General features: G+C 42.1%; 1 protein-coding gene across 9 annotated transcripts in view; it reads right to left on the bottom strand.

Moving 5' to 3' along the window:
• Positions 1-10,176, bottom strand: part of LOC112235013 (protein TsetseEP-like) — a 28,622-nt gene extending 18,446 nt beyond the window's left edge. For all 9 annotated transcript variants that reach the window (XM_042316342.1, XM_042316339.1, XM_042316340.1 and 6 more), the window contains exon 1: positions 10,086-10,176. In XM_042316342.1, coding sequence (XP_042172276.1) covers positions 10,086-10,103 — 18 coding nt within the window. In that variant the 5' untranslated portion in view covers positions 10,104-10,176. The remainder of the gene's footprint in view (positions 1-10,085) is intronic.
• Between the last annotated feature and the right edge of the window lie 4,814 nt (positions 10,177-14,990).

Genomic DNA, 14,990 nt, shown 5'->3' with positions numbered 1-14,990 from the left:
TGCTTTAGAATGAGATGGGCCATGACCTCACAAGTAGCACATCAAATCAAATTGTATTTGTCACATGCTTCGCAAACAACAGGTGTAGACTAACAGTGAAATGCTTACTTAGAAATAGTCACAAGGAATAAATAGTGACAAGGAATAAATACACAGTTGATAACAATTTTGAGTAACAATAACATGGCTATATTTGGCCAGTGAGTCCATGTGTAGAGTGTATGAGGTCATTATTCCATTCTGCATCGGTCCATCTCAGAGGCTCCTCAAGTAACATGGCTTCTACAGGTGTCTGTATCACCCAGACAGAAACGTAATAACCAAGAGCTTTAGGATGTGCAGAGGTATGAGGATTTAGGGCTCTGGAGTTAACAACTGCCATGTCCAGAGGTTAACCCCTAACCAACATGGCTATATACAGGAGTACCAGTGAGTCCATGTGCAGAGGTATGAGGTAATAACATGGCTATCAGGGAGCACCAGTACCAAGTCCATGTGCAGAGGTATGAGGTAATAACATGGATATATACAGGGAGTACCTACAGCATGAGTCCATGTGCAGAGGTATGAAATTGTATTTGTCACATGGCTCCAAACAACAGGTGTACTAACCGAGTCCATGTGCAGAGGTATGAGGTAATAACATAGCTATATACACGGAGTAAAGTACCAGTCCATGTGCAGAGGTATGAGGTAATAACATGGCTATATACAGGGAGTTCCAGTACCGAGTCCATGTGCAGAGGTATGAGGTAATAACCATACAGCATGAGGTACATCAAATCAAATTGTACAGTCAGAGGTATGAGGTAATAACATGGCTATATACAGGGAGTACCAGTACCGAGTCCATGTGCAGAGGTATGAGGTAATAACATGGCTATATACAGGGAGTAGAAAGTCCATGTGCAGAGGTATGAGGTAATAACATGGCTATATACAGGGAGTAGTGAGTCCATGTGCAGAGGTATGAGGTAATAACAGGCTATGATACAGGGAGTACCAGTACCGAGTCCATGTGCAGAGGTATGAGGTAATAACATGGCTATATACAGGGAGTACCAGTACCGAGTCCATGTGCAGAGGTATGAGGTAATAACATGGCTATATACAGGGAGTACCAGTACCAAGTCCATGTGCAGAGGTATGAGGTAATAACATGGCTATATACAGGGAGTACCAGTACCGAGTCCATGTGCAGAGGTATGAGGTAATAACATGGCTATATACAGGAGTACCAGTACCGAGTCCATGTGCAGAGGTATGAGGTAATAACATGGCTATATACAGGGAGTACCAGTACCGAGTCCATGTGCAGAGGTATGAGGTAATAACATGGCTATATACAGGAGCACCAGTACCAAGTCCATGTGCAGAGGTATGAGGTAATAACATGGCTATATACAGGGAGTACCAGTACCAGTCCATGTGCAGAGGTATGAGGTAATAACATGGCTATATACAGGAGTACCAGTACCGAGTCCATGTGCAGAGGTATGAGGTAATAACATGGCTATATACAGGAGTACCAGTACCGAGTCCATGTGCAGTGGTATGAGGTAATAACATGGCTATATACAGGGAGTACCAGTACCGAGTCCATGTGCAGAGGTATGAGGTAATAACATGGCTATATACAGGAGTACCAGTACCGAGTCCATGTGCAGAGGTATGAGGTAATAACATGGCTATATACAGGAGCACCAGTACCAAGTCCATGTGCAGAGGTATGAGGTAATAACATGGCTATATACAGGGAGTACCAGTACCGAGTCCATGTGCAGAGGTATGAGGTAATAACATGGCTATATACAGGGAGTACCAGTACCGAGTCCATGTGCAGAGGTATGAGGTAATAACATAGCTATATACACGGAGTACCAGTACCGAGTCCATGTGCAGAGGTATGAGGTAATAACATGGCTATATACAGGGAGCACCAGTACCAAGTCCATGTGCAGAGGTATGAGGTAATAACATGGCTATATACAGGGAGTACCAGTACCGAGTCCATGTGCAGAGGTATGAGGTAATAACATGGCTATATACAGGGAGTACCAGTACAGAGTCCATGTGCAGAGGTATGAGGTAATAACATGGCTATATACAGGGAGTACCAGTACCGAGTCCATGTGCAGTGGTATGAGGTAATTGAGGCAGCTATGTTCATATAGATAGAGGTAAAGTGACTAGGCAACAGAGTAGATAGACAGTAGCAGCAGTGTATTTGGTAAGTGTGAAAGTGTGTGTATGGGTGTGTGAGTGTGGCGTCAGTATGCATGTGTGCACGTGTTATGTTTGGGTGGGCGTATGTAGTGTGTATGTGTGTGTGGGGTGTCAGTGTAAGTATGTGTGTGTGGGTAGAGTCCAGTGTGTGCATAGAGCCAGTGCATTTGATTAGCAATTCAGCAGTCTTGTTTAGCAGTCTTATGGCTTAGAGGTATAAGCTCTTCAGGGTCCTCTTTCTTCCAGACTTGGTGAACTGGTACGGCTTGCTGTGTGGTAGCAGACAGAACAGTCTATGGCTTGGATGACTGGAGTCTTTGACAATTTTATGGGCCTTTCTCTGACACCACCTGATATAGAGGTCCTGGATGGCGGGGAGCTTGGCCCCAGTGATGTACTGGGCCATACTCACCACCTTGCAGTTATCGTACCATGCGGTGATGCAGCCAGTCAAGATGCTCTCAATAGTGCAGCTGTACAACTTTTTGAGGATCTGAGGGTCCATGACAAATCTTTTCAGCCTCCTGAGGCTCATGCTCTGAGTACTCGTTCTGGTATTCCGTCTGGCCCATCGGCCTTGTAAATGTTATCCTGTTTAATGGTCTTATATCGTCTACGGAGAGCTCATGCTCTCATGCATGGTTCAGTGTTGCTTTCCCCGAAGCGAGAATAGAGAATAGAAGGCATTTAAGCTTGTCTGGTAGGCTTGCGTTGCTGGGCAGCTCACAGCTGAGTTTCCCTTTGTAATCCGTAATAGTGGGCAAGCTCTGCCACATACATTGAGCGTCAGAGTCGGTGTAGTAGTATTCGATCTTAGTCCTATATTGATGCTTTGCCTGTTTGATGGCTCATCGGCGGTCGTAGCAGGATTTCCTATGTGTACAAATGAGTGTTCCGCTCCTTGAAAGCGGCAGCTCTACCCTTAGCTCAGTGCGGATGTTGCCTGTAATCCATGGCTTCTGGTTGGGGTATGTACATACTGTTACGGTTTTCTTCCGTCGAAGGAGAGTCGGACCAAAATGCAGCGTGGTTAATACGATACATCTTTAATGATGATGACACACGAAAATACAAAACAACAAACGGAATGTGAAAACCTATACAGCCTATCTGGTGAAATACAAAACACTGAGACAGGAACAATCACCCACGAAACACTCAAAGAATATGGCTGCCTAAATATGGTTCCCAATCAGAGACAACGAGAATCACCTGCCTCTGATTGAGAACCGCCTCAGGCAACCATAGACTTTGCTAGAACACCCCACTAAGCCACAATCCCAAAACCTACGAAAAAAAACCAATACACAAACACACCACAAAATAAACCCATGTCACACCCTGGCCTGACCAAATAAAGAAAGAAAACACAAAATAGCTATTTTAGTTTTTGTTTCAAAGCAGGAAGCAGGAGGATAGAGTCAGGATCTGATTTGCCAAAAGGAGCGTGAGGGAGGGCCTTGTATGTGTTTCTGATCAAGAGTTTTGCCACCTCTAGTTGCACAGGTGACATGCAATTATTATTTTTTAATGGATTTCAGTTTCCCTACATTAAATCATCGGCCACGAGAAAGGCCGACCTCTGGGTGTGCATTTTCTTGTTTGTTTATGGCCCTATACAGCTCATTGAGTGTGGTCTTACTGCCAGCATCGGTTTGTGGTGGTAAATAGACAGCTGCATAGCTGTGTACACCTGATATCTGCAACATAGACAGTGGTCCGTGCATAGAAGGAGGCAGAAGAGAATGATACCTCTCTGCAAGTGGATACTGAATAATGTGGCTACCTTTATAGCAACAATAAACAGAAGGGTGATAAACTGCATTGGTCTCACTGGAGAACCTCTTAAGAGCTGTCGGGGTAGGGCCCTTGGCCCGCCAAGTGAAATTCTAGCTGCCCCCAGGGAACTTATAGTGCTACCGCGCCCCTTGAGTGGGTGGTGGGCAAGGTTGGTGTTGATACCACATCTCTGATGTAGCGGGATGAACTTTTTGCATTTACTGTCCACATCAAAACTGCATCAGCTGAGAATTCAGCTGAAGCCCCTTGGGTGTATTGTACCCTCTCCTTTACATTGTCCATGCCAGTTCTCTTCTCTTCCTCCATTGAGATGACCAGGGGGTACCAGGCTGTTTGTGTCATGTTGTTGCAGTCCATCAGACTATCCCCTGAAAAGAGGCTCAGGGCAATGGGCCAAGGCATCTGGGGTGGAATAGTGTCCTGTTGTCTCAGCAACCTCCCACCCCTGCGCTGTGTCTGTGTACACACAGACACATTGTTCCCCCAAGCCACTGCCTTATCGGTGGCTGATATTACCAATGAATGAAACAACGACAGACATACCTCGACAGTGTGTGGAGCTATACAGCGAGGAACATCCGGTGGGGTAGCATGAAGCCAATTAGTGTTCAGAACTCTCAAGTGAAGAGCTAGCCATAGGGTGTTGCTAATAGAGGTGTTGTTAACAGGCACAGACACACACAGCTTTGTGTCCTGGCAGTCAATGGTCACAGTGTGCTGTGGCGGCCTGCAGGAATGAGATCCTACTCCATTGTGCGATCGATGACATCACCACTGGACTGGAGACTCTGAATGTTGATTCTTATGAATAATGATTGACTTGGAATATGTTGGATTATTACTAAAATTATACAATAGTTTAGCCCTTGTTCTGTTATCCAAAACAGCTAACTTTTATTAAGTAAGAACATCCTCAATGATTGAGGCAACATGACGGCAATCAAAAGAGTGAATCACATGATACAGTTTATCTGTTGTTTTGGCAGATCAATACACAGAGCCAGAGCAGCAACACTTCTATAGGAAACAGCTCAACCCACCATGACTTCCTCCATACAGACCAACACTGTATAGAAAGCATGTACTGTACTGTTTAGACATACAGTATACAGCACTGCAGTTGATGGTAGCTTTTAAGAGGAACTACCTGCCAAGAGGCCTGTGCAGGCCTGGCCAATGAATTTACAAAGAGCTGCTGTTTCTTAGCTTTTCACTGGGGGATTGGCTAACCTTTTAAGAATGGAAATGACTCCCTCATGCTTCCTCTCCCCCCTCTCACTCCGGCACTGGGCAGACCTCCTCCATTCCTCTGTGTTGACTTGTCTAGTGCACAGCGCAGGGCCCAACATGGCCAGAAAAGACACCAGGGTTTCAGCTCTATGGTGAGTCAAGCTGGGGAGAGAGGGAGTCAGTGGCCACTACAGTGTCAGTGCCAACTGCCAACTTCTTGTCATGGGCCAATGCCCGTGTTACAGAGGGGAATTAGCGGTTGAAATGTGATTTGAAGCCATGGCATTGTCTTCTCATGGGGGTGGGTGCCTGCCTGGATCTGGTTGTGAAGTCCAGCTGGGAAAGGGAAGGACAACAGGGCTCAGAGCAGACTGTAGCTCCAGCGTGCATGCAGAGGTAGGTAGGCAGAGAAACAAGGGGAAATACCAAGAGAGGTAGGTCAGTGGAGAGCTTGACCAATGAGTAAGCAGCCCTGCAGATTCCATCACAGGCTACTGTTAGGAGTCTGACAAACACACAAGAGAGCAGAGAGCTGAGGAATGTTCTGAGAAACACTCCCTAGTCTCCTCTTATAGTCTGTGTACTATACACATAACTCCCACTGTGTACTGTCTTAAGATAACTCAGATTTACTTATGAACTGCCCTCATGGGACAACTGACAAACATTGGATTTACCCAATGAGCACTCAAAGGGTACCATACATTGTCCCTTAAATACTAAAAATGTTTTGCCTGTATAAAAACACGTTAACAGCCTTCGACAGCAAACTACTTCCGGATAACAGTGTCCTCCATGTTGCATCTGACTAAAGAACAGCTGACTCCAGCTGTTGCCTGTGTGTCTCTGCCTTCTCAGCGTGAGCAGTGAGTTAGCTAGCAGGCCCAGACACATTCCCATTTATAGTGTGTTTCAGCACGATGGAAGAGGTTAGAATGGAAGGTGCAGAGAGGAACATCTGCAAAATTTTGGGTTTGTAAACAATTTCTTGAGTGTTTTACATATATAAATAAAGCAAAAAGTCACACTTGTGAAAAGACACAATCAACATTTGTGTTGTTCCTCCCTGATACAGTAATTCATGGAAGATGTATCGCTAAAAAGGTGAGCAAATACAACACTTTATTAACATGATTACATTCAAGCCTGAGGCAGAGAACGCTAGCTTAACTCTTTCTAACTGTACAACAAGAAAGGATGGGTATGGGGGCAGGGTGTAGAGTCTCGCAGCCATTGGAACATGTAAAACAAGAATGCTGTTTTACTGCTCATCAATCTCAGCCAGAAGGATACTACAGTATCTCTGCTACCTTAAGGCCAACCCTGGCACATATACACATCTATAGAGTCCATATATCACCAGATAGTTAAGTGGGGAGCATTGAAGAGAGAAGGGGGCAGTCTTAATCTCAGAACACAATGCAGACATTGACTTGACAAGGGCCTGGATACTGGGAGGTAATAAGTCATGGCCCCTGATTTGTCACTATAGGCTGACGTGTCTGTGTACATGTATGTATGTTATGCTGTGTGCTCCTCCATGACACGTGTGCGCACACACACACACACACACACACACACACACACACACAATGTTCCAACACTGCTACAGCTTGAGTATGGAATAATGGGCTTTAGTGGAGATTGTTTCCTTTCTAGTTTTGACGGGGCCACGATAACATATTCACAGACTACTATAGGTGTAGGGTACCGTTCAAAAGGTTTGCAGACCCGACCCATAACAAGCAAAAAAAAAGACTGCTGAATATTCAATACTCTCTTTCCTTATTTGTTACCCTCTGTCTTGGCAATGTGCCATTGAAGATTTGATGGAGAAAGTACTGTTCAATACTGTTGATGGAGTATAGTGAGGATATGGAAGAATGACTGTGGGTTGGCTTCTGATCTTAATTTTTCTCTTTACATTTGTCAGTGGCTGCTCTAAGTGGCTGCTCTATAGGGTCTATACTAGTCTATAGGGTTTGAGAAGGGGGAGGACAGTAACACACATTTATGAGCACCTTACACTGACCCCCACACCCAAAACAACACAGGAGAGTGATAGTGAGAGAAGATTAAGGAACAGAAATGTGAAGTTCAAACAGAAGGAACTATGGACATGACACAGAGCATGCCTCTGCTGCTAAGCACACACAGACATACAGGAGAACCATGAGCAGACAGAGGGAATGAAGGAGTGGAGGGGGGTTGGGGTAATGATAAGGGAACACCTTCAGCAAAGCAAGCAGCACGGAAGGCGCCCCAAATTCCACAGCTCCAAGATGTAGCCTCGGTCGCAGAGCAAAGGTTCAGTGATTTTAGACCTCTATACCTCCAGTTAAAATGTAAATATGCAGTTTACACCGCTGCTGACAACGGTTATGCATATTATACAATTACAGTACAGAATTGTATTGCATACCACCTATGGATCTATCAAGATGTTACTCCACTTCAATTGTATTACATTTGTGCAGAGTAGAGTAGTGCAGGTTACTTACCAACGTGGTAAATGAGAGGCCAGATCAATGAGGTGAAACCAGTCAAACATACACACACGTTTTACATACTGTAGATAATATTAGACTTCAAACTTGTGCAGAGCGGAGCAGCGCATGGTGGTTTTCTGATGTGCTAAATGAGAGCCCAGCCCCAGATCATTGATGTGAACGCTGATGCTGATAAAACAGACAACATGTTATTCTAATCTTGCCCCTCAGAAAGCCAGCCACACGAGGTGCCATGCCATTCGTACTGTATGTAGACTCGCCAGTGAGCTCCCCCAGCCCCAGGGCTGCCGCAGCACAACTTGGCTGGGTCCCATATAGCAGGCAACGGAGAGAAGTTATGTCTCTCATAACAGAGGAGGCTGTATGGGCTGGGTTTCTGTATAAGCACTTGTGACATCTGCTGATATAAAAAGGGCTTTATAAATGAATTGGATTGATTGATTGTTTCACCTTGAGGGAGGAGAGAGAGAGAGAGAGCACTTTAAATGCAACTGTAAAAAATAAAGATAATAGTAAAGCTCAGACAGTAATGCTGTGTTCATGTGCTAGCCCTAACTAGGAAACTCAGAAATGTCCGTTCATGTGCTTGCTAACTGGTTGTAGTTATCCAGAAAGTTAGTCCGACTTTGCTAACTGGTTGTAGTTATCCACGTGCCGGTTCAAGAAGTCCAGTTAACTGGAATCCACGTCCGGTTCAACCATTAGTCTGTCTGAGTTCCGACTAGCATGTGGAGCATGTGAGCGCGGCAAAATGCACGGCAGGTGGTAATGTACACACAAACCACCCCAATTTAGATGGCATGGTGCCACTAACATAGTGATAAAGTCAGTCTAACAAAGAGGAGCATAAAGATAAATACTACAGAAGAAGCTGTAAAATAGAAACTAAAGGTAAATAATGTATTGTGTCATTTTGGAGTCAAATTTATTGTAAATAAGAATATAATATGTTTCTGAACACTTCTACATTAATGTGGATGCTCCCATGATTGCGGATAATCATGAACTAATCATGAATAATAATGAGTGAGAAAGTTACAGAGGTATAAATATCATACCCCCCTCCAAAAAAAATGCTAACCTGCCTTGTTATTGGTAATGGTGAGAGGCTAGCATGTCTTGGGGCATTATTTTTGTGCCTCTGAGAAAGTAACAATCATTATTATTCATTCAGTATTAATTCACCATTAATTTCTATTGGGCACAAAATAATCTGAAACACAAACAAAACAAACTGAAAATGCATCCAACAAGTTTGTAGAGTCACGAGCTTGATGTAGTTATTGTTTTGCTAGAAATATGGAACCAAATACTAAACTTTTGATGACTTCAATGTCCAGATACTTTTGGTTCCCTAAAATGGGGAGACTATGTACAAAACGGGCTGTAATTTTTAAACGGTTTAACCCATATGGATTAAAATACCCTCAAATGAAAGATGACAGTCTGCACTTTAACCTCATTGACATTGTATCACTGTAAATCCAAAGTGCTGGAGTACAGAGCCTAAACAGCAAAACATGTGTCACTGTCCAAATACTCTTGACCTCACGGTCATTAAATATAGAAAATACTGTATGTTGGGGACCAAACATAGAGGGTGTCTCCAATGTATTCTCTGTGACGTGTGTGTCAGGTTAAAGCTCATATAGGCCTGTGATGGAAAAGGTCAATTGCACTATAGTATACATGGGGGGCAGGTATGGGGGTCAAAATGCTGAGTGCCCTTGGGAGACAGGGTACATTCAGTTCTGCTTATTATGCGCTTTAGAGCATTGGCTCTGGAACGCACATAACACAGTCATTAACTAAATGGGCATTATAAATCAAGTACTGTTTAACGGCCTTGGAGACACGGATGTTTTTTTTCATTGTCATTTTCCCTTCTGTGACAATACAAGCTGGGCTCATTTTAAATCCATCTGAAATGTAAGGATGTATTAACTGAATAAACACATTTCATGTTAGATTATCAAAAGAGACAACAACTTTTGTTGGAATTCGTATTTGATGTGAAATAGCCTGCAAGAGAAATACATTGATGTTGCAAATGACATGCTTAAGCAGTGCGTCAATGGCACAACTTTACACAAAATTGATTTAAAACGATATTAATTTAGAATACTTTAAATTTAAAAGTAGACAAATTGCAGTGTTTTCTGGCCAGGTACTATGCAACAAAGGCTGTGGTCAGTTCATGAAGTTCTGGAGAGTTGCCAAAGAGTCACTTCATCACCTTCAAACCAATTAGTCAAATAATGACATATGCCCAGATGTTCTATTCATAACAGGTCAATGAAGCTAAACAGAATATCTTACCTGAACATCAGGGATCATTTCAGGCTCTTTAACTGTCTCTTCTTCTACAACATTGATGTCTTCAACTACTGGGGCAACTGTTACTGGTTCGGTTATACTTCAGCTTCTACCACTTGTGGGGGTACCTCCACTTTTGGTACTATCACCATTTTTTTGTACATCCACTACTGCTACTGCTGGTGCCAATGCTCTGGCAGGAGGAATGTCGTCTCTGTTGCCTACTTTAACCCTCTTCTTCTTCTTTTCCTCTGGTTGTTTTTTGGGGATGAATTTGGCTGCCAAGACAACAGCAAGAATGGTAAAGAAGAGCGCAGGGAGAATGATAGACGCGTCAAGTTCCATGATGGTAGAACTATTTAATGTTCACTTGACAATTGTTGTTTTCTGCAGATGTAATAAATAGTATTTTTATGTGTACATGCAAAATTATCCTTCTTGTTGCAGATGCCAGCTGGTGTGTAGGTCAGAGTGTAGTCCCGCGCGCACTGTAAATCATCTCACCGCGCTTCCACTAAACACGAACGTATAAACCTGCTGGTGCAAACGCAGGCTATAAAGCTGAGCGTAATTTCTGTCGACTTCCCTCCTCAGACTTTGCATTCATCAACCAATGGTTGCGTGCAACGTCATAGACTGTGCGGTCGGACACCAGCTTGCTACAATGGTGGTTTCAAGACTATTTGGAACCTGGAAAACAATTTTTCTCAAACGGCTCTCGTTTTTTCCCTATTGTCTTGAACTCAATGAAGTCGAAGAGTTCCGAGTTTCCAGTTGTTTTGAACAGCAATTTTCATATGATTGTATTAGCTGGGTCATTCCTACATTGCAGTGCCTTCCTTTTCTGTCCCTAGGAAATATCACTTGTTATTTAGTTTAAAATGTGGATTCCATAAGGCTTTAAATATAAGGTCAGGTGTCCTTTACCTTAAAAACACAAAAATATGGATATTGAAAGGGAATTTTATGCATTTTGAACACTTTGTTTCAGTGGAGGTAAGCGTTTTTGCCATGACCCCAGGTGTTATTCATCAAGTTCCACGAAAAATACAAAATACAATATAAGCCATAACATATTTAAAATCTTTCTTCCATTATTTTATAGTCCTAGTTATATTCTCTCTTATCAATAGTTTTCTTCATGATTATTGTATTTATTATTATTTTATATTTTCTCTGTGTCCCTGATATTACCTTCCAACCTGTTAATTTGTTGTAATTCTCCATTTAAGAAAAAAAAACTTCCTACAATGACACCACATTCAGGAAGTGTCATCATGTCTTTGGTGGGAAAACAATGGTGCAAAGCTAAATAAATATATACACTCAGTTTTATATATTTTTCCACATTTCATGTTAGTCTGTATGTCCCACTCATACATTTTCACCCTGTTGGGCTAAATTACAGAGAAATTTAGCAACATTTCTAAATGTTAAAAAATGTGTGATAGAGAAGTTAAAATCCTGTTCAAGTGGTCACCATTATGCTAGCTCAATCTTTCTCACTCAAAGAGCTATGGCTAATTTCGGCTCCAAATTCCCACCCTGTTAGGATTATGCACCTTACATCAAATATTTCCCTTTTCTGATAGAATACTTGCATTTAATTTTTTATTTCAAAAGTTATGAGGTCCAAAAGTCACCACATTGTCGGAATGAACCAGCTGATAGGTGAGAAAAAAAGAAGAAACCTGCACACCGCTCTTGCTAGTATCACTGCTCTTTATTAATTAAGCTTTACGCATCGGCCTCAAGGCCTTCATCAGAGCTTTTGTGAGTGTTTACAATTTGTACCCTTATGTAGACATTGCTCCATCCACATCGGTCCAATGCATAAAATGGGGATGGAGTCTAGGGAAAATAAGCAAGTGTTACAAAATATAACAATGTGCATTTCATAACTATTCTAATAAAGTCTGAACATAAAACATTATACAAGCCTATAAAACCACCATGAGGACAAGTAGGTTTTCATAAATCATTTGGTACAGTGCAAGAAAAAATGTCAAGAGTAATCTGAAGTGATGGCAATAATTCATGTTCACATTTACAACATAACATGCATGGTCATTTCACCATTAAGACCTTTCAGGAATAATTTCTGGAGGGTGAAAATCCCAAAACATTCTCTTTTGCTCAGAGTATTATTCATATCCACCTCCCCCAGTGATGGGTTGTGCAGACCGTACCACCCTCTGGAGAGCCCTGTGGTTGTGGGCAGTGCAGTTGCTGAACCAGGTGGTGATACAGCCCAAAAGGATGCTCTCAATTGTGCATCTGTAAAAGTTTGTGAGGGTTTTAGGTGACAAGCCAAATTTCTTCAGCCTCCTGAGGTTGAAGAGGCGCTGTCGCGCCTTCTTCACCACACTGTCTGTATGGGTGGACCATTTCAGTTTGTCAGTGATATGTACGCCGAGGAACTTAAAACTTTCCACCTTGTCCACTGCTGTCCCATCGATGTGGATAGGGGGGTGCTCCCTCTACTGTTTCCTGAAGTCCATGATCATCTCCTTTGTTTTGTTGATGTTGAGTCTGAGGTTATTCTCCTGACATCATTCCGAGAGCCGTCACCTCCTCCCTGTAGGCTGTCTCGTCCATGTCATTTCTAATGATTGAACTTATGTTCACTGATTCTGTTTGAGAGAACGAGAGGTTTTACCTACATAACACAACCCACATGGACATTTAATCAAGTAGATAACATGAGGTGATGGAGTACGTAATAATGTTAATTTGGATCCGTTTTCCTGTATGTGGGTGGCAGAAATAATTCACATGAGTGGTCATGAGTAGATGTGCTTGTTTTGAGATTTAATCGAGAGCTACATGTAGCCACGTGTGCACATTTGTTCATACCCTTTGATAGTGAGTTATTAGCCCAGTTATAGATGATTTTCAATGGGGGAGTGATTGCTTCCTACAATAACACGTGTGCATTTCTAATCATCTTTGAAAAGTGAGTCAAGTAAATAGCTTTTTTCTTGTCTTAAAGGGGCAGTGTTGTATTTTCAGACAGGCTTGAATAAACTAAGTACCCAAAAGGCAGAGGGTAGCATAATTTGACTGGTTCTCTGTAATAACAGTATGGGAATAATAATGCATTTTATTTTGTAAAGTGGTTCCTTGCATCAAACACAACATTTTCAGTCACCTCCTTGTCTGAAGGACATTAAAGAGATTCATGTCAAGCCCTGCATGTTTTTTTCCAAGTCTCATGGAATATAGGCCTACAATGAACACCACACATTGGCTGCTACTGTAGCCTGAATGATAGCTATTTCCATGTTTAAATGTTACGGGATGCATTTTCTCCATTGTTTTTGATGATAGGCCACTCTGGTAGGCCAGCATTATGATCAAATAGCCACAGTAGCCTACTTGATTACTGTTAAAACTAACTTAAAGTGGGTACAGACTCAGTGTTCACAGTAAACGCGCACCGGAAGTTTACACAGAACTTTCACAATGTTCAGGTTTGTACTCAACAGACCTGAAATTTGCTCAGTGCCGAAAACAATTAGAGGGAACATTGTTTGTAGGCCAAACCATTCAGATGCTACAGACGTTTTCTGGTCTGATGAACTGAGCTGTAGCTCTAACACTTTCAACCGCAGATGTGGAAAGGCCACATAGGCGGATGCAGTGGACTGAGACACAGCCCATGCAAAAAACATATCTCTAGCTTAACCGAACAGATTTTGATAAGGATTTTTGTATTATGTTACTTAGATTGACACACCGGTGTCAATAGAATCTAGGGGGTTTTAAAGTCACCATTGGCCTCATGGCGAAATACCTGAGCAGTTTCCTTCTTCTCCGGCAACTCAATTAGGAAGGACGCCTGTACAGTATATTTGTATTGACTGGGTTTATTAATACATCATCCAAAGTGTAATTAATAACTTCACCATGCTCAAAGCGATTTTCAATGACATAAAAAAAAATGACCCAACCTACCAATAGGTGTCCTTTGCAATGCATTGGAAAACCTCCCGGGTCTTGAATCTGTGTGGGTTACAGAAATTAGGTAGTCACTGTTTTCATACAGAGTCCTGTGCCTTGATAAGCATTTTTCCTCCTGAACTTATTAAGGGTTGCCATAATAAAAGGGTCTGAATATTTAATGACAAGACATTTCAGTTTTCCATTTTTTAAATTAATTTGTAAAGATTTTGAAAACATAATTCCACTTTGACATTACAGGGTATTGTGTGTAGGCCAGTCACAAACACATGTAAATGTAATCCATTTTAAATTCAGGCTGTAACACAACAAAATGTGGAAAAAGTCAAGGGGTGTGAATACTTTCTGAAGGCACTGTATTACCCTTATGTTGTTCCCAATGTCCATGAAAACAAACTGTTTGTGTGTGTACTCAGATCACTGAATATCCCATTCCCAAATGCCCTGCCCAATTTGACACTATCACAGGCAGATTCCAGCCAGCCATACTAGTGACGTACTGCTTCCTCAGTTATGATTCACTAGGGTTTGCTTTGGCAACTACCATCACAGGTACCAGTTTAGTAATATTACAGATACTAAAACTATTAAACTAACAACTGCAACACTACTGATATGGGGTTAAGGTAAGGGCAGGCCAATGGTTTTGGATAGTTAGTTGAACAATTTATTGATTTAGTTGGAAATCTATAAATAATCTGTAAAGGGATTCTGATAAATTAGGATGAAACTATGGATATGTAGAATGAAACATACTAGCACGTTGCTGCATGAAAAAATAATTTATTAACCCATCAATAATTTATTAACTTTGATCTGGTTAGCGTCAAGGTATGTCTGGGTGTACATCTAAATATCTTAAAATGGCTTCTTCTCATCATTCTCCTTTATCTGCCCTGATCTGGACCGACTTGAAAGCCCTGATCTGGACCGATGATCTGGACA

This window comes from Oncorhynchus tshawytscha, unplaced genomic scaffold (genome assembly GCF_018296145.1).
Source record: "Oncorhynchus tshawytscha isolate Ot180627B unplaced genomic scaffold, Otsh_v2.0 Un_contig_635_pilon_pilon, whole genome shotgun sequence".
NCBI classification, from domain to species: domain Eukaryota; kingdom Metazoa; phylum Chordata; class Actinopteri; order Salmoniformes; family Salmonidae; genus Oncorhynchus; species Oncorhynchus tshawytscha.
Note: the sequence above shows the minus strand (reverse complement) of the source record. Positions and strands in the feature narration are given on the sequence as shown.